Source organism: Melozone crissalis, unplaced genomic scaffold, assembly GCF_028551555.1.
Source record: "Melozone crissalis strain CALT ecotype California unplaced genomic scaffold, PUWL_Pcris_2 ptg000295l_1, whole genome shotgun sequence".
In the NCBI taxonomy this organism is placed as follows: domain Eukaryota; kingdom Metazoa; phylum Chordata; class Aves; order Passeriformes; family Passerellidae; genus Melozone; species Melozone crissalis.
In genome coordinates this window covers 214,053-233,814 of record NW_026536047.1, presented here as the reverse complement: position 1 = coordinate 233,814, position 19,762 = coordinate 214,053, and the positions used below count along the sequence as shown (strand labels likewise).

The 19,762-nt window shown below is 53.3% G+C and overlaps 1 protein-coding gene across 1 annotated transcript in view; it reads right to left on the bottom strand.

Annotated features, from left to right (window-relative positions):
• BIN3 (bridging integrator 3) overlaps positions 1–17,553 on the bottom strand; it is a 50,654-nt gene extending 33,101 nt beyond the window's left edge. Inside the window, exons 1-2 of the mRNA XM_054294675.1 lie at positions 17,299–17,553; positions 4,401–4,449 (exon numbers count right to left, since the gene is read on the bottom strand). Coding sequence (XP_054150650.1) covers positions 4,401–4,449; positions 17,299–17,306 — 57 coding nt within the window. The 5' untranslated portion in view covers positions 17,307–17,553. The remainder of the gene's footprint in view (positions 1–4,400; positions 4,450–17,298) is intronic.
• Between the last annotated feature and the right edge of the window lie 2,209 nt (positions 17,554–19,762).

Sequence of the window (19,762 nt, the reverse complement as noted above, 5' to 3'; positions counted from 1 at the left end):
AGGATTGCTCTTATTTTTCACGCCCACAGGCAGCAACTGGCTCCCAGTCCCCACAGTCTGCGAGCTCAGGGAGGCTCCCAGCCGTGGCTGGAGCCTGGGTATCCCACAAAAACAGAGGGAAAAGCTGCTCTCACGTGCTCCCAGCTGCAAGGAGGACAAGCTTGGGAACATTTTGCAGAGCACACAGTAATTCCCACTGCCAGCAGCTCTCCACGGTCACACGCAGCCGACAGAGGCTGTGGAGAGGATTAGCACGTTAAGAGTAACGAGAACAAGAAGTACAGGCAAGAAAATTACAATATCCTGGAGGGAAGTTTCCGTATTATTAAAATAATCCCACTGCTCTGCAGCCTCTCTCTGAAAACTCCAAATCAAACCACACTTTCTGTATTGAAAGGTTTTTTTTTTCCTTCTTCCAGGCACAGGGGCTGGGTAATGCAAAAATCGCTCGTCTCGGGGTTTTTATTTAAATCTACATCAAGAGCGACGAGCTCTCGAAAGCTTTGAAATAAAACAACGTTCTCTCCTTCACCCAGTTCTTTTTTTTTTTTTTTTTTGTTTGCAAACACTGGGCCTCCCACCTGTGATCAGATCCCTCCTGCTTGAAGGGCACAGGATCAGCATCACCAGCCTGGTTATGAGGCAATGGAGCAAGGCTGAAGCCAACACTACAAAGAGATGGAAATGAGGGACTGTGAGGAACCTTCCCATCCCCCTGGGGTTCATGTTTTTTTCCTGGAGGAGGAAGATGAGCTGATTTCTGCATCTCCCAGTGGTCTCAGCATCGTTGTGGATTTTGGGAAAAAGAGGGAAGTGTTTCCTTCTTCCTCTTCTCCAAAAAAAAGTGAAACCCATAGAAATTAGAACTAAGATTTTTCTGCTGAGCTCCTGCCATCCCATCAAGAATTTCAAGGGAAGTCCCATGGGTGAATATTCTGAGCCAGAGCTGCAGAGTGCAGGTGGATCTGGGATGTCACAGACTCCACCCAGCAAGATCTCCACATCCCCATCCTGCAAGAAACTTCCCAGAAAAGTGACAAAAGGAAAAAAGGAGGCACCTCCCAACTGCAGAGACCAGTTTGGCCCGAAAAGATTGAAGGAAAACCAGCAAAACTATTTAACTGGCATCACTTGAATTCACCCCACCATTCCCATGACATTCACTCCACTGTGCTGGGATTTCCAGCTCGCTGGTGGAGCCCAATGGAAAGGGCTGCAGCGGAATCCTGCTGCTCACAGGGCTCCTCTGGCCGACACCCCTGGGGAAGGCAGAGCTGCTGGGATGAGTCAAGGAAAGGAGGTTTGGCAGCTCAGGTCTCCACTCCCTGCCAAGCTGACTCAGGCCAGCAAGGAGGAGGAGGAGGGCGAGCGGTCTGAGTCAGCCCAGGCCAGAGCAGGGCCGAGCGAAGCAGGGAGGGAGGTAAAACCTCACTGGGGGGATGCAGGGCCAGCTCCTGCCTGCTTGGATCATCCCAGCCCCGGTGAAGGGCAGGGAACAACCTGGGGGGACACAGGTGAACTTCAGCAGCAGCTGCAGGAGAGCTGGGCAGACGAGACAGCTCCGACGGCAGCGCAGCCTCTGCTGGGAGCGGAGCTGTCCCGAGCGAGGGAAGAACATCTCTGCCATAAGAGGCTTCGTGGCTGAGCAATAAACATGCAGAGATATAATTCTAACAGGTTTAACTCCTATCACTGGGCATTAGTTTAATTGGGCTGTGGGCCCGTGGCCCTGCTGACAGCAGGTCCTCTCGGAGCATTAGATCCTCCCACCCGGCTCCCCGAGCCCGGTGACAGCTGCTCTTTTCAGGCAAGAGGAGGGGAGAGAGATTAGGCTGTCTGGAATTGGATTTGCCCAGGTTAAGGTGGAAACAAAGCACAGCCATGTCTGGGGAGGGGGAGATCACCTCAGTTCACCAGCTGATATTTTCTTACCGGGGTTTCCTTCTCCCTCTGGAGCTAAACTGTGCCTGACACCGTGCCCTTCTCCAAAGGATCACAGGCGAGTGGGCACAGCCAGTCATGACTAATTCCTCGGCAGCCCAGGCAAATTGCTTTTCAGGACTACTCCCGGCCTAGATCTGACACCAGCCCCAGCACTGAGACAACAAAAAAGCCTCTCTGGCTGGCTGAGCCTCTCAGCAAAGCCACCCCCTTCTCCTGATTCCAGTCCCAGGCCTCATGGAGAGCCAAGGAAGTTACATCCTCACAAATGCTGCTTTCTTTTAATCCTTCCCCCTCACCTCCTCTTTTGTGGTGCGGTCTCTGTGAGTGGGAGATCCTCTCCCCACAACCACTTCCCTTCTGATGGGCTTGGGATGCAGCCCTGGAGATGCCACACCTTCCCACTTCCTGCAGCCCAACATCTGGAACATCCCAGCCCTTGGCTGCTGCTGCTGCTGTTCCCCAACGCCTGCACAGATGGAGCGGCTCAGCCTGCAACTGGGAGGTAAATCTGGGGCCCTGCAGGTCAAAGCAGCCCCATCCCTTGCACACCATCAAAGCAGCCCCATCCCTTGCACACCACTGCACATGGAGTGCCTGATCCTGGGGGATATCCGTGGTTTCCTGCCCTTTGTTCTGCTTTGAAGAGCTGCACTCCACACTGGGTGTGAAGTTCCAAGGTTTTGGGCTTCCTGTTTTCTGCTTTCCCTCTATCTGGTGCCTGGAGAGCAACACCACCACCACCACCATCATTATCATCATTCCAGGGCAAGTGGAAGCCTTTTAGAAATCAACTTTGTTGACATTGAATCTTGTTCCTTGTTCCTAGGGAGCTGAGGAAGGAAGGAAGGAAAAGGAAAAGGCCTGGAAAGGCTCTGGGTGCTGAATGAACCTCTGCCTGCCGGATATTCTGAGCTGTTCTATTTAATACACACACATGTATATATAAGCAAAGGCTGCCAACTGCTTCAGAACAGCACATTCCAGCAGCTCCGGGGAAGGGAAGATCTCAGAGGTGCCACCACTCATCTGCAGGGAGCCTGAACACAGAGATGGCTGATTTTAGGGGAGAAAAACCTCTAAAAGGGGAAGGAAACAGCAAGGAATGGAATATATTAAACCGGGATGTGAGAATGGGTGGGCTGGAGATGCCCAGCAGAGCTGGCCAAGACACCCAGAACTGCAGAGCAGTTGGTTCTTGCCCCAGCCTGGAAGGCCATCAGTGTTGGGAGCACTGGGAAAAGCAAAATGTTGTAGAGCAAGGAATGTGGGAGCTCCTGACACGAGCAGGGAGAGCTGTGAAGGGCTGGGGCTGGGCTGCCTCACCTGAGGGATCACAGGCAGCAGCACCTCGCTGGTGGATCACCAGCCCCTGGAAAAGGGCAGCTGAAATCACAGGAGAACCACGGAGGAATTTTATCAGTCCTTGTCTTCATTGCCTGCCTGGCTTAAATTCTGTACTGACAGTTTGGAGCTGTTACAGAAAATTGCTGCTCCACGGCAGCAGGCAAGCACCAAATCCTTTAAAATAAAACATGACAATCAAGCCCTGAAGGGAGTGGTGGGATTAGCCCTCTGCCTCCAGGGAAATGTCATGTCCCAAGGAGAAACTGCCCCACAAACTCGGGTGCCCACGCATCCTGCGGAATTAGCTGGGTGTCCCGGAGAGGAAGGATCAGGGATGTCAGTCTGTGCAGGGGATTAGGGCACCAGTGCCACCACAGGGACAAGCTCTGCCCCACGGGCTCCCTTTTCAGAGCAGGCATCCAGGTGAGTTTTCAGGGCCAGCTCCTGGGAGGTTCCACAGCTTTTTTTTGGCATGGGACAAATGCAAAGCCAAGCTGCTTTGAGAAGGGAAAATACCACAGCCAGCTGCAAGCAGCAGCACTTGGGGTAGGAGCCTCAAATCCACGGGAATACAAAATGCTTTTTTAATTTGCTTTTAAAGCAAATGCTGTGCAGCACAAATTAATTCACGCCCGAGCACTAAGCATCTCAGCTTATAAGCCTTTCTTTGGAAACAGTTATATTCAGCGATCTGAACCACTCCTCCTCCTCCATCTGCTCCGAAAGGATGAACAAACAAGCCATTGCTGAAAGAAGGAAGGAAGGAAGGAAGGAAGCAAACCCGTTCAGCCATCTCCGAGGAAAACTGTGCCAGACCAAGGGAGCTCTTTTCCCCTACCCCGCACACACACTCACACCCCTCCCAAAAAACTAAAAAAATTTTAAAAAAATTCTAATTTCAACAGCTCCCAAACCAAAATATTCTGCCTGCATGGGGCTCCCCCTCGCTCCTCCTCGCACGAGGAGCCGAGCGCTGGTCACACGCGGCAACAGGTTCTGCTGCTCCAGCTCCCTCCCACACGCTGCAAAATGGGACGAGTCAAAGTGCTGGCTTGACTCATCAGCCACATGATCCAAGGCTGGAGCTAAAAAGGGGGAACTGGTTTACTCACTGTCTTGGGTACAATCTGTTTCTTGGGCTGCCCGATCTTGAACGGGATCCTGGAAAAGAGAGAGGAGAAGGGGATGTGTGAGCAGCGCTGGGGCTGGGGGTGGCTTTGGGGGGCAGCGGGGGTGTCCTGAGCTGGCAGCCCCCCATTCTGTGCACTGTGCACCCCCAGAGAGGTGGGAGAGACTGTGGGGAGACCTCTCAGCATTGCAGAGGGGCAGCTCTCTGCTCTGTGACAGCGACAGAACCAGGGAACGGCACCCAGGCTGGAGCTGCACCAAGGGAGAGCCAGGTTGGATTTTAGGGAAAGATTCCTCCCCCAAAGGCTGGGATAAGCACTGGGACAGCCCTGCAGGGAATGGGCACAGCCCCGAGGCTGCCAGAGCTCCAGGAGCATTTGAACAACGCTCCCAGGGTGGGATTTTGGGGCATCTGGATGGTCCTTGTGGGTCCCTTTGATTGGGGTCAGCCCCACACAACCTCCCTGCACCCCAAAGCAAGGCAAGGATGCTCCACAAGCAGCTGAAGAACTCACTCTGCTCCAAACCAAATCTGCTGGGGAGGATAAAATAATACTAAAAAAAAAAATAAAAAAAAAAATCCCAAACAGAGCCTGTAAATATTTAGAAAGAGGATATTAAAAAAAAGTAACAAGCCGGTGTCTGGAGCTGCTGAGAGCTGCTTCAAAGGATTCCTCTGCTCCAACAGCTGGAGGAGAGGCTCACCTGCCAGCACAGCCTTCATTCTTAAAATCCCTAATTCCCAGGAAAATCTGGGTTACCTGAATGAGAAGAGTACTCTAAATAAATTACACAACATATGTAAGGGTGGCTGGGTCAGCTGGGAGCAACCACGCAGGCAGCCTGAAAATAATTGGATTTCTTTCACCTATCAGTATAATGAAAATCCAGGAATTCAGCTGCTGTTGTCAATGGATTTAATTAAGTTAAAGAGGTGCTGCTTGGTTAAAGCATCTCAGCCAAAATCTCCCAAATGTTTTCTGGGTTGTGATGCTTTAAATAAATAGAAAAAAAATTGAGGTCATAATGACATTAAAGTGGTTTTTTGCCAAAGATGTTTCACCTACAGCTCAGCTTCATCCCATTCCTTTCCAATGGAATCTTCCACTTGCAATTTCCCATCCCAAATCTGCACCAGGAGCTTCTGGAAAAGTGTCTGAGTCCCCTCCTGAGAATTTGGACTGGACCAGCCCAAACTCTCATGCTGCTACACAAAACTTGAGATAAAACCATGGATTTTGGGATTTTGTGTTGTTGCCTCCCAGTCTGGCTTTTCCCACTGCTGGTTTTCCATTTTCTTCCCACCAGCTCCACTTCCAAGCCCCCAGCACTGCTCCAAACAACAGCTAGACCCCCAGGAAATATTTTTATCAGTGTAACCTGCTGGAAAATCCAACTGTGAGAAGGAATTTGTAGTGGAAGAAGGGGCAGGACGAAGCAAAAAAACCTGATTATCCAAACTCCAACCCTTGCTCTTCCCACTTTTCCCGTTGTTTTCAAGCCAAGGCTGTAATTACCCACTGGAATAATCCAGGGCTGCACCCCCTGTGACCCTCCCTGAGCAGCTCTGGAGCCAACCTGAGTCACCAGGTTTAAATTTAAATATTTTTTTTCGGGAGAACTTCCTGTTTATGGTTCTCCAGCAGGACCGGTGTAATTTTGGGTTTAACCCTTTCCAGCTCCTGTGGCAGTGTGAATCACCCTCCTTTTATAAACAAACATCACTCTGCTGTATAATTTCCCTGTCAATAACCGGGGGTGTGGTGCCTTACAGGAAGAAAACAAAAATATATGGATTTTTTTTTTTTTCCCTTTGTGTTTTCCTCTGTGGGTCAAATATAAACCAAAATGAGGCACCACTCTGTCACTTGATGTTTTTGGAAGTGATGGTACCAACTTGGTGGTGAAAGGATAAAAAAAAATGAGGATTTTACTCAGGGGAGTGTTATCCCACTTAAAACCAGTTTGCAGGGTGGGAACAAAGCAAGGAGCTGTAGCCAGGTTGGTTCATAATGGGAAAGGACAATTAAAAAGGTGATTAAAGAATTACCTGTGCACAAGCTGTCCCTATGGGGGACACAGAGAGCATCCCAACCTGGTGTTGTCACTGGAAAAATGGTTCAATCCAGGGAATTTGGGATAGGAAAAGCCACTGGTTGGAGATCAGAGCTGGGAAGGGAAGGCAGAGGGAGCACAGGGGGTGCTGCTCCATCCCATTCCCCATCCTCACCCCACCAAAGAATCCCAAAAATCCCTTTTCTCCTCCCAGAAACAAAGGGAAGTCAGTGGAGCGCTGCAAATCTCCAGTGCAGCAGTAAATATCTCCATCAGCATCGTGATGCCACTTGGTAATTATGTCTGTCTCAGTAAAACCTCTAAAAAAAATAACCCTGTGCAAGTCAGGTCTGTTCCTCAATTATTGGAGGTTTTTGTTCTATTTTACGATTTTACATAATTTTCCTGGTTTTTAAATCACTGCCTTTTAATATGATACTCTGGGAGGGTGGGGGGGGGGAGAAGATGGATGAGAAGGAGAGAAAGAAGGAAGAAAAAAAAAAAAAGATGAAAGGTATGGATTTTATTGGCGCTTTTAAACCAAATGGATTCACCCCACGCCTCAAAAGCGCTGCTGGCACCCAAGTTTTGTCCCTCTGGGAGTTGTGTCCCTGCCTGCAAAATTGTGGGGGGGACAAAGTGCAGCTGAGACAGCACCATCACAACCCTCTGCTTCAAAATCAAGAGGTTAAAAAAATGCATGATGGGGATAATAAAAATAAACTGAGGGGAAAAGATTCTTCCCCCAAAGGCTGGGATAAGCACTGGGACAGCCCTCCAGGGAATGGGCACAGCCCCGAGGCTGCCAGAGCTCCAGGAGCATTTGAACAACGCTCCCAGGGTGGGATTTTGGGGTGTCTGGATGGTCCTTGTGGGTCCCTTTGATTGGGGTCAGCCCCACACAACCTCCCTGCACCCCAAAGCAAGGCAAGGTGGATCCATATGGATCCATATCCATCAGTCAGGGGTGAGGGCAAGGTGGATCCATATGGATCCATATCCATCAGTGCCACGAATTCCACGCATCTCCCTGGTACCTTCAAAGCTCTATAAACACCAAAGAAAAACCAGAATCGGTGCTGCTTTTTTTTTCCTTTGCTGATGTCTCGTTTCTGCTGAGCGAGAGAAAGCTGGGGTTGTGTTTGGGGTGTGAAATCCCTTGAAATGCCGTTCCTGAAGAGCCGAGCGCGCTGAGTCACAGGCGGGAGCGTTCCCAGCCCGCGGGGCTGCGGGAGCGCCCCGGCCCCTCACGGCCCCGCCGGGGCACCTGGAGCTCGGCAAAGCAGCAGGGTTCAGGGGGGAGGAAGGGAGGGAGGGAGGAGGGTGAAACGCTGCAGGGAGAGGGTGGGAAGAGCTCAAAGTAAGGGGAAAAAAGTGTGGGTGGAGAGAATCCTGCGAGCTCTGCTCGGGGATGCTCAGGAACCCCAGGGAGGGGAAGGTGGGAGAAGCTGTGGCTGATTTTTTTTTCTCTGAAGTTTCCCCAGCAATCTCATCTATTTACTTGGCTTTTCCGTGAGCAAACGCGGGGCCACACACACCAAAGCAGTTAATTCTCCTCTGGATGCACAGGAGAGTTGGAAACAAACCTCCCAGGCGGGGGGGGGGGACGCAGCTCCATGAGGTCTGTGGGGAACTGCAGCTTAAAATGTGGAGCTCCCTCTCCCCAGCATTCCTGGAAGGCAGGAATTACCAGCAGGAATCACTCAAACACTGCTAAATTAGGGAGGAATGCTCCTTTCCTAGCGTGGACATCAAACCTTGGCATCACCCCCGGCCGTGGGGAGCTGGGATGGAGCTCAGAGGGATAAATTCCCTGTGGGATGTGATTCTATTTCCCAGCTCATTCCAGCTTTGCCACCCCTAATCAGGCCCCAGAAGACCCTTGGCACACAAGCAAGGGATAAACACCAAATATTTTTGATAAAATGCTCTCCCTGGGGATGCTGAGCTGCCAGGCAGGGTTGGGAAGGGAGGGAAGGATGGACAGACAGATGGACAGGCAGCGATGGGGACAGCAGAGGCTGGGGCAGTTTGGATGATAATTAATTTGGGAAAAGTGACACTGAGTCTCTAAATTCAATATTCCTGCCCCAGGTGGGCACGAGTGGCATTTGCAGGGGACCCACAAGTCCCCCTTTGGTATGAACTGGTGGCCAAAGCTGGTTTGTACTGGTATTACTGCCAGACCACCAACTAAATCCATGTCTTGTGGGAAATGCCTGCTTCCCGTGGAAAGTTTCAGGGATTTTTTTCCCTTTTTTTCTCTCTCTCATTGAAACCCCAAGCGCCAGCATAGCCTGGATGCCCGCCAGAGCTTCTCACTCTTTGAATTTCCACCAAAAATCTCAATTCCTTCACCGGAAAGAAACCTCTCAGTGCCTGCAGGCAGGAGGATGACACCCAGCCTCCCGCGCTGCCAGGGTGACCCTGACCCTCCAAGCCTGGTTTTCCCAAGGATTTTGGCACGTGGGATGATGGGGGATCCTACAAAGCCATCCCTTTACACCTGTGCAGACAAAAATCATCCCAAAGCTAGCACAGGAATTGGGTCCTTCCCTTTGGAAGCTGCTGGGTTGGGAATGGATTCAGCTGCATCCAGAAAAGCTGCCTGGCCATGGGATCAGCTCTATCCCAGAGAGATCAAAGTGTTCCTGCAAACACTTCCAACAGGAAGGTCGGGAGCACTCCAGGAAGGATGTGAACCTTCACTTTCCCACTTTGCTACACAGTGAACTTGGTTGAGCTTCTCCCTCTCCGCTTGTGTGAGGCTTCCCTGAGGATGGAGGCGTTAAGGAAGGACTTTTCCATCATAGGAAGTCCAAAGCAAAGCTGAGAGACCTTTCCTGAGCAGCATTTCTCATGGCAGCCTGCACAAGGAGAGGCAACACTGCCCACCCAAAATCCTGGAAACCTGGATTGGGGCTCCCTAAAACCACCCAAATTCCCGGGCAGCAGGGGATGGCAGCCGTGCCCAGGTGAGGCAGGCAGGAGGGCAGGCTCAGGTTAGGCGTGAATCTCCCGGATTCCTCCTCGCTGTGCTCCAGGCGTGTCCATGGAAACCGCAGGCACCGTCCCACCCCGCTCCCCCCTCCCGGGAACTCATGGCAACCGCTCCAAACACAGCGCCGAGGCAAAAAAAAAAAAAAAAAAAAAAAAAAAAAAAAAAAAAAAAAAAAAGGAGAAAAAAAGGAAAAAAAAAATTATTCCAACGGATCACAAACAGCTTCTGTCGAGGGAGACTCTGCGCCAAATCCCCGTTTGGGTGCTCTCCTCGAGGAGATGAGAGGGGAGGTCACAGGGTGGGGAGAGAGGAGGGATGTGGGGATGGGATCCCTCGGGATGAACCAGGTGAGTGCTCCCACCTGGATTTTGGATTTCAGCCCCATCCTTGGGAACTTGGAGGTTTAAGGCACGCAGGGATGTCAGGGCGAGCTGCTGCAGCGGGGGAGAAGGGAAAGAGAGGTGTAAAAAGAGGCAAAAAAAAGAGGTGTAAACATCGATTTTCTGGATTTTAGGTCAGGCCAGGGAAAACAAGGCACCTTGCTGAAGTTTGGCAGCGGAGGGATGAGCTCCTGGGAACGGGTCCCTCTGCATCCTGCACGGAGCCAGGCGCGGTGTCAGTGTTAAGCAAATCAAAAATAATGTCAGAATCCTCTCTCCCACCCATTCCAAGAGGAGCATGAAAAAAATAATGATATTTTACTCACCCATCAAAAGAAAATTACTCACGCCAGGCGCGTGGGCGAGCAGAATTTTGCAGGGCTGTTTTAGGCCCTGACTATGCTACAAAAATATCCATTTTAAGCACGGTTGTGAAACACGGTTGTGGCTCAACCAGAGCACTGGCTTGGAGCTACCTGGACAAAACAGGTGGAAAAATGAACAATTAAGGAATAAGCACTCTGAGGCCTGTGATGGTGGCAGGGGAGGTGGCAGGTGGCTCTTCCCAGCTGCTCCACCCCGGGAAATGCCCGGCTGGCGCTCCAGTTTCACCATGATGAAAACTTTGGGATGTGCAAAGCACCTTGCACAGGTAACAGGGAGGTGTTTGGGAGCCTCACTCACTGCTCTGGTATCCACTTGCTTCATCCCAGGTTATTTTATCCATGCTCATCTCCTGATCCCAGTATCACTGAAACCTGCAGGGAAGGGGGAGCGGTGCCATCGGCCACGCTGGGCTCCAAAAAACATCAATATTGATTCAGAGGGAGGAAAACAGAGCCTGGGGCTGGGTTTGCACCTGCCCAGCGTGGTCACAGCTCCAAAATACGGAAAATACGGGAATAACCAACAACATGTGCAAATCCTTAAGAGAAATCAACAGGAATAACCTGTGCAAATCCATAACGTGGAAAACACCAGGAATAACCAACAATCTGTGCAAATCCATAGCATAGAAAACATTGGGAATAACCAACAACTTGTGCAAATCCTTAACACAGAAAACACCAGGAATAACCAACAACCTGAGCAAATCTGTAACATGGAAAACACCAGGAATAACCAACAACCTGTGCAAATCCATAAAATGGAAAAAATTTGGAATAAGCAACAACCTCTGCAAATCCATAATGTGGAAAACACTGGGAATAACCAACAACCTGTGCAAATCCATAAAATGGAAAAAATTTGGAATAAGCAACAACCTCTGCAAATCCATAATGTGGAAAACACTGGGAATAACCAAGAACCTCTGCAAATCTATAACATGCAAAACATTGGGAATAACCAACAACCTGTGCAAATCCATAATGTGGAAAACATTGGCAATAACCAAGGACCTGTGCAAATCCATAACATGGAAAACACTGGGAATAACCAACAATCTGTGCAAATCCATAAAACAGAAAACACTGGGAATAACCAACAACCCCACTTTTGAGGCTGTGCAAACCAATCCAGCCTCCCATCCTCTGGGAGGGACAAAGAAAACCCCCTTTTCCCTGTGGGAATTCACCTGGGGGGAGTGGGAAATAGGAGCAGGGGATGTTTGGGAGTCTGGTTTTGAGGTTTGGTTTGATGCAGTCTCGGGAACTTTAAAAAACACTTTATAAATAAAAAATGGAGCACTCAGGGCAGTAAAATCCAGCACTCCACTCCCTTCATTTTCAGGAGGGATGGCCAAGGGAATCACTGGGTTGCACATGAGGAAGAGGGGCATGAGGATGCCCCAATCCAAAGCCCAAAGGAAGCCATGGAGCTCAGCTGAGATTCCAAAAACCCCAGCTGTCCATGCAAGGCTAGAAAGGCAGAGCTGCCTCACTGCCTGGGTGCAGGAATTGGGAATTTGGGGGGTTAATCCAGGCTCTGTCACCAGCTGGAGCCCTCTGGAGTGATCCCTGTGTTCTAGGGAGTGTTCCCTGTGTTCCAGGAGTGTTCCCCATGTTCCTGGGAGAATTCCCTGTGTTCCTGAGAGCATTTCCTGGGTTCCAGGGAAAATTCTCTGTGTTCCAGGAGTGATCCCCATGTTCCAAGAAGCATTCCCTGCACTCCTGGGAGCAACCCCCATGTTCCAAGGAACATTTCCCTTGTTCCTGGGAGCATTCCCTGTGCTCCTGGGCGCATTCCCAGCCCTCATGCAGCACAAAGAACTCAAAAGTAATGAGGGATGGCCCAGGATTAACTCCACCCCACTCAATGCACCAACCTGCCAACAGTCCTTAAATCTCTGGGGATTCCCCTTACAAAAAAATTAAGGATATGAGTGCCCAGGAGCCCAAATAGTGGCAGTTTGTGCTACTTCCAGCTCTGCAAGACAAAGCTGAGGACAAAGCTCCATCCTCTTCCTCAGCTGCAGCATCTAAACCCTGGAAAAAGAGGAATCAACCCAGGACTAATGGTGCCCAACGCCAGAGAGAGACGCACATGGAAGCTGAGCAAAGTACCTTCTTCCCTGAAGGAAATGAACTTGTAGAGCATTTTTAAAGCTTGACAGAAAGTTCACATAATGTATGTATGCATGATCCAACACTTCCCACAGCAGCCAGGGCTGGAACAAAGCTCTCCCTCCCCGGAGCGATGCCAGGGCCGGAACTGTGACATTTCAGCAGCGGGGCACGACCCCACGTGTGTCAGCGCTGCCACGGACGTCATGGACACCACGCCGGGCCCTGCAGCCGTGAATGGCCCGATTGAGGCCGGGACGGAGCCCTGGGAAGGGGCAGCCGGAATGAGGGCAGACCCAGGAAGGGGCAGCCAGGACAGAGCAGCCGGGACAGAGCAGCCCTGGGAGGGAGCAGTGGGACTGAGGGCACACACACTCAGGGCTGGACTGAGGGCGCACACACACACACACACACACACACACACACAGGGCTGGATTGAGGGCACACACACACCCAAGGCTGCACTGAGGGCACACACACATACACAGGGCTGCACTGAGGGCACACACACACACAGGGATGGACTGAGGGCACACACACACAGAGCTGGACTGAGGGCACACACACAGCGCCGGACTGAGAGCACACACACACACACAGGGCTGGACTGAGGGCACACACACACACACACAGCACTGGACTGAGGGCACGCACACACACAGGGAGGGACTGAGGGCACACACACACACACACACAGGGCAGGACTGAGGGCACACACACGGGGAGGGACTGAGGGCACACACACACACACACAAGGCAGGACTGAGGGCACACACACTCAGGGCCGGACTGAGGGCCCACACACACACAGCGCTGGACTGAGGGCACGCACACACACAGGGCTGGAATGAGGGCACACACACACAGGGCAGGACTGAGGGCACACACACGGGGAGGGACTGAGGGCACACACACACACACACAGGGCAGGACTGAGGGCACACACACTCAGGGCTGGACTGAGGGCGCACACACACACACACAGGGCAGGACTGAGGGCACACACACACAGGGCAGGACTGAGGGCACACACACACGGGGAGGGACTGAGGGCACACACACACACACACAGGGCTGGACTGAGGGCACACACACACACACAGGGCTGCACTGATGGCACACACACGGGGAGGGACTGAGGGCACACACACACACACACACAGAGTCAGAATGAGGGCACACACACAGAGCTGGACTGAGGGCACAAACACACAGGGAGGGATGAGGGCACACACACACACACAGGGCTGGAATGAGGGCACACACACACACACACACAGGGCAGGACTGAGGGCACACACACACAGGGCTGGACTGAGGGCACACACACACGGGGAGGGACTGAGGGCACACACACACACACACAGGGCTGGACTGAGGGCACACACACACACACACAGGGCTGCACTGAGGGCACACACCCAAGGCTGGACTGAGGGCACACACACACACACACAGAGTCAGAATGAGGGCACACACACAGAGCTGGACTGAGGGCACAAACACACAGGGAGGGATGAGGGCACACACCCAAGGCTGGACTGAGGGCGATTGTGCAGCCACACTGGAACCCCGCGGGCTCCGAGCCCCTCGTGCGTCAGCCACGCTCCAGAGGGTGACGCAGCCAGAGAAGAAAGAGATTCAGAATTCCCCCAGAGTTCCCCCCGCTTGCCGGGCAACTCTTGGAGTTCTGGATGCTGAGAATTTCAGACTTTCTGTACACACAGACTGTGACTCCCAGGAGAGCACTGCGTTTGACCTGAGGCTGTGGAGAAGGCTTTTGTGGTCTTTCATTAACAAGGCACAAAATGGTTAACTATCTGGAAAATAACTATTTGGAATACAACTATATAACTATCTGGAATATAACTACAGTGGAATATAACTATATAATTATTTAGGATATAACTATATTGGAATATAACTATATAACTATCTGGAATATAGCTATATTGGAATATAACTATATAATTATCTGGAATGTAACTATAGATCTATCTGGAATATCACTATATTGGAATATAACTATATAACTAGTTGGAATATAACTACAGTGGAATATAACTATATAATTATTTAGGATATAACTATATTGGAATACAACCATATAACTATCTGGAATATAACTATATAACTATTTGCAATATAACTATATTCCAAACCTCTGCTCACCAGGCAACTGTTGGAGTTCTGGATGCTGAGAATTACAGACTTTCTGTGCAGACAGACTCTGACTCCCAGGAGAGTGCTGCATTTGATCTGAGGCTGTGGAAAAGGCTTCCAAAATGGATTGACAGCACTGGAATTACAGGTGTGGAGTTAGAAGTGTGTGATATCACAGGGTGGAAAATTTAGAGTTCGGGGTTTTAGAACATAGGAATAAATATGGAGCAAGATGGATGATTTCAGGCTGAGGCAGGTTGTTCTTCTTTACCTTCTTCTTCATGGTTTTGGGTGGTATTTCGTAACTGAACAGAAAAGTCCGCAGTGCAGACTTCAAGTGATCAGTTATTGGGTTAAAAGTGGAAATAATTTAGGTGTAATTTCTTAATTGGACAGTTTAGCATTAAAAGACCTTGTACCAAGAGATAGTTAACCATTTTGTGCCTTGTTAATGAAAGGCTACAAAACTCACTGCTGCGAGACTGTAACTGATAATAAATAATAAACATCTGAGTCTAAATTATCATCTCAAGTACCTTCAATCCTGACCTCAACAGAGGTAGAAAAAGGAAGCTGAAAACCAGCAGGCAACAACCTTGGATTCCTCTCCAGAAAGAGATGAAAACATCCAATTTCCCTAAGAAAGGGATCCCAGGAAAAGCCACGTGTGCTGTGGTGACAAGGGACAGTCCCTGGGGATGGATGGACACAGGGAAGTGGAAGTGTGAGTACCCTGCACCCAAATTATTCCTTCATCCCCGCATGAAGGGATTATTTATTCCTCACATTTTGGCTCTGAAGCCCCTCCTGGACCAGAGGGTCCCTTCCAAAGTCCCTTCCCTCAAATTCCCTGGGAAAAGTTGGCTCCAAAACCTCGTTAGCCAACGCTGTCCATAATTGTTGCTGTTCTGAGACGAGTCCAGAGCCATTCCAGTGGATAAATGTGTATTTTTAGCCCAAATGCCAGGTTTTAATCAGTACCTGTGTGTGCCTCATTACATTCTTGCAGTACATTTCCAAACCACAACTTCCACAGCTCCCAACCCAAAAAATTTTCCATTGTCACCGTGGAACTCAACCTGCCAGGCTAGGAAAAGCCCTTTGAGCTCTTGATCCATCCCATCCTTGCCTCCCACAACAGCCCTGGATCTCCAGAACTACCCAGCATGAGAAATCACACACAGCAGTCCAGATTGATTTCTAATATTATTAATTTCTAATATTATTGAGTTCTAATACAATTCAATTAAATAAGCACCAGTGTGCCCATACTGAGCCCTCATCAGCTTGATTCAAACACACAGGAATTCTTCTTTCCTCTTGTTTTAAAGGAAAAACTTTTACTTTCATGGAGTTGAAGAGGCAATGGGGACATTGGGGACCTGCAGCAGCTCCTGGGCAGGGACAGGCAGGAGGGGGAACGGTGGGAAGGGTCAGGGGAGCTGTGGGGGCACAGGTGAGGGGTGAGAGGGGTGCACACCTGTGGGGGTGACTGCAGGGACAAGCCTGGCCAGGACTGGGAGCCCACCAGGACAAACCTGGCCAGGACTGGGACAAACTTGGCTAGGACTGGGGGAAACCTGGTCAGCAATGGGGACCTCACCAGGGTCAGCACCAGGACAAACTTGGCCAGGACTGGGACAAACCTGGTCAGCACTAGGGACCCCACCAGGGCCAGGACCGGGGACCCCACCAGGGCCAGCACCAGGACAAACCTGGCCAGGACTGGGATAAACTTGGCCAGGACTGGGGATCCTACCAGGGCCAGCACCAGAATAAACCTGGCCAGGACTGGGACAAACCTGGCCAGCACTGGGAATCCCATCAGGGACAGGATCAGGGACCTCACCAGGGCCAGGACTGGGACAAACCTGCTCAGCACTGGGGATCCCACCAGGGCCTGCACCAGGATAAACCTGGCAAGGACCGGGACAAACCTGGCCAGCACCGGGACAAACCTGACCAGCACCGGGGCCCCTCCAGGCCCAGCAGTGGGGCCAAGCCTGGCCAGCACCAGCATCCACTCCCGGGCCAGCACTGTGAACGCACCGGCTCCGCTCCAGGGCCAGCACCGGGACATCCCCGGCAGCACCGGCTCCGCTCCAGGGCCTGCACCGGGGCTCCCACCGGGCCAAGGCCGCTCAGCACCGGGGCCGCTCCGGGCCCGTTCCCGGCTCCTCCTCACCCGCAGCGCCCAAGGTGAGGAGCCGGGACCGGGCGGGCCGGTGCCAGCGGTTCCGGTTCCTCCGCCCTGCCCCGGTGCCTGTTCCGGATCCTCCGCCCGGACCCAGTCCCGGCGCTCCCGTTCCCCCGCCCTGCCCCACTCCACGTCCCGGTTCCTCCGCCCTGACCTGGTGCCGGTACTCCCGTTCCCCCGCCCTGCACCGCTCCAGGTCCCGGTTCCTCCGCCCTGACCCGGTCCCGGCGCTCCCGTTCCCCCAGCACCGCTCCCGGTTCCTCCGTCCTGACCCAGTCCCGGTGCGGCGCTCCCGTTCCCCCTGCCCTGCCCTGCCCCGCTCCCGGCCCTGCTGGTCCCAGTCCCGGCGCTCCCGTTCCCCCGCCGTGCCGGGGTCCCAGGTTCCGCTGACCCAGTCCCGGTTCCGCTGGTCCCAGTCCCGGCGCTCCCGTTCTCCCTGCCCTGCCCCGCTCCCGGTCTCGCTGGTCCCGGTTCCTCCTCCCGGCCCCGCTCCCGGCGCTCCCGTTCCCCCGCCCTGCCCCGCTCCCGGTCCCGGTTCCCCGCCGGTCCCGTTCCGGTGCCCCGGATTCCCCCCGCACTCACCAGCTCATGTTCCCCCTCCGCCCCGCGCCGCTCCCGGAAGTGCCGCCGGTTTTAGCCCCGCCCCTTCCGCCGGCGCTCACCCGCCGGGGCCGCGCGCTGCGGTGACGCCACGCGGCGGGGGCGTGACGTCACATGGCGGGGGGAGAGTGACGTCACGGGGAAGGCGCGCGGGGAGAAAATCCCGAAATTCGCCCGGTTTCGGTGAAAAGGACTGGAAATGGGGCGGGAGGGGGTGGAGATAAACGGCTGGGAGCTGTGGAGCATCTCCAGGGTGGGCAAGGAGGAAGAATTGCCTGGATCAGCCCTGGGGTGGGCAAGGAGAAGGAATTTCATGGATCAGCCCCAAGATGGGCAAGAAGGAATGGCCAGGATCAGTCCGGGATGGGCAAGGAGAAGGAATTTAATGGATCAGTCCCAGGATAGGCAAGGAGAAGGAATTGCCTGGATCATCCCTGGGGTGGGCAAGATGGAATTGCCTGGATCAACCCCAGGGTGGGCAAAGAGAAGGAATTTTGTGGATCACCCCTAGGGTGGAAAAGAAGGAATTTCATGGATCAGCCCCAGGGTGAGCAAGGAGAAGGAATTGCCTGGATCCAGCCCAGGCTGGGCGAGGAGAAAGAATTTAATGGATCAACCCCAAGGTGGGCAAGGAGAAGGAATTTAATGGTGGGCAAGAAGGAATTGCCTGGATCCAGTCCAGGCTGGGCAAGGGCACAGGGAGGGAATGCCCAGGAACATCCCAGAAGTGGGTGAGGGCAGGAGCGTGGAATGCCCAGGAACAGCCCGGAGTGGGCAGTGGCACAGGGAGGCGATGCCCGGGAGCATTCCTGGGGTGGGCGAGGGTCAGGAACTGCCTGGCAGCATCCTGAGCTGGATGAGGGCACGGAGAGCGTGCCCAGGAGCATTCCCTGGGGTGGGCCAGGGCACAGGGAAGGGGATGGGCAGGGGGTGCCCAGGAGCATTCCCTGGGGTGGGCCAGGGCACAGGGAAGGGGATGGGTGTGGGCAGGGGGTGCCCAGGGACACCCTGGGGTGGGTGAGAGCAGGGGGAGGAGCAGGACTGCCCCAGTCAGGGAAATCCAACTGGAAGAGCAGGAGCCCCCAATTTTGGGCAGAAACGCCCCCAAACCCATCTTGAGGAGGCTGGACAGGGGCGGGAGGGACAGCAAAGTCCTTTTGGTGACCACAAACCCACCGTGCCCTCAGCACTGACCCATCAGCCCCATCCATCCGTGAGCCCGGGATCCAGCAGAGCCCCCCAAGGTCGGGGTGCCATCCTGGGGTGGGGACAGCCCTGGTGCCACCGGGCTGGTGACAGCAGCCACATGCCAGCGCACGGGGCGGCGGCCCCGGGCCCGGCGCCAGGGCTGGCTTTATCAATTAGCAGGTGGAGGTAAACAGCACGGTAATTACAGGCAGGGAGGATGATGCTAAACTGGGAAGGTGTTACCGACACCGCTGAGGACAGGGATTAGCCCAAAAGGAGCAGGGAGGGGGCAGATCCGGGCGGGGGGGGCACCATGCCAGGGTGCCAACCGCCACCATTGTCCCGTTTTGTGCCAGGGTGGGTGCAGAGGGGATGTTGGGAGGGGGGCTGAGGGGAAGGGATGGGTTTTGGGGTGCTGGTGGGTGTCAGAGCAAACGCCGAGGGGAGGCAGCCATGAGGGTCCCACATCCCATCCAAGTGATGAGGAAGAGGAAGAGGAAGGCTGGGACCAGGAAGGTTTTGCTGCCAGCTGGGCCAGGTTGTTGCTCCTGGGCCTGTCCCCACCGTGGTGCCCCTCACTGTCACCGGGCATGGACAAGACAGAGCTGGGACGAGCCTGGGTCTGACATCCTGGTGGCCACAGGACTTGGGGAGCACCTTCTGTGGAGGCTCTGCTGTTTGTCCCCCTGTCCAGAGGATGAGTGTGGCCCCTTCCTCCAGAGGGCATGGGGATGGATCCACACGGTCCCACGGGGCGGGAGATGAGGTCAGAGATGATCCAGAACCATCCAGGCCTTCTGTGGGTGATGTCTCCTGCTGAGCCAGAGGTGAGAAGATCAGGGAAGGATCCCACCAACATCTGTACTCCAGCTGCAAACCAGGAGCTTCTGGCTGTGGGTCCTCTTCACTCCCGACCCAGGCAAGGGGTCCCAGCTCTTGGTGCTCCTCCTGAGCAGCAAATCCCATCCCGTGGAGAGCTCTTGGATCCAACCACATCCTGCAGAGCCCCGAGGACCCTCAGCAGGGAGGAGCGAGGTGTTGGTGGCCTCCTCAGGACCCCGCTGCTCCCGTTGGGAGGCGAAGGCAGCAAGTTGTGTGGAGCTGGTACGTGACTGGAAGCCCTTCCCTCCTCCCCAGAACACAGATAGCCCAGAACGGGGATGGAAAGTGCCGTGTTTCCGTAGCAACCAACATTTTTCGTGCAAGGTGCTGCACGCACTCCCCGCGCTTTGCCACCCAAGGGTGCTCCTCACCGTCC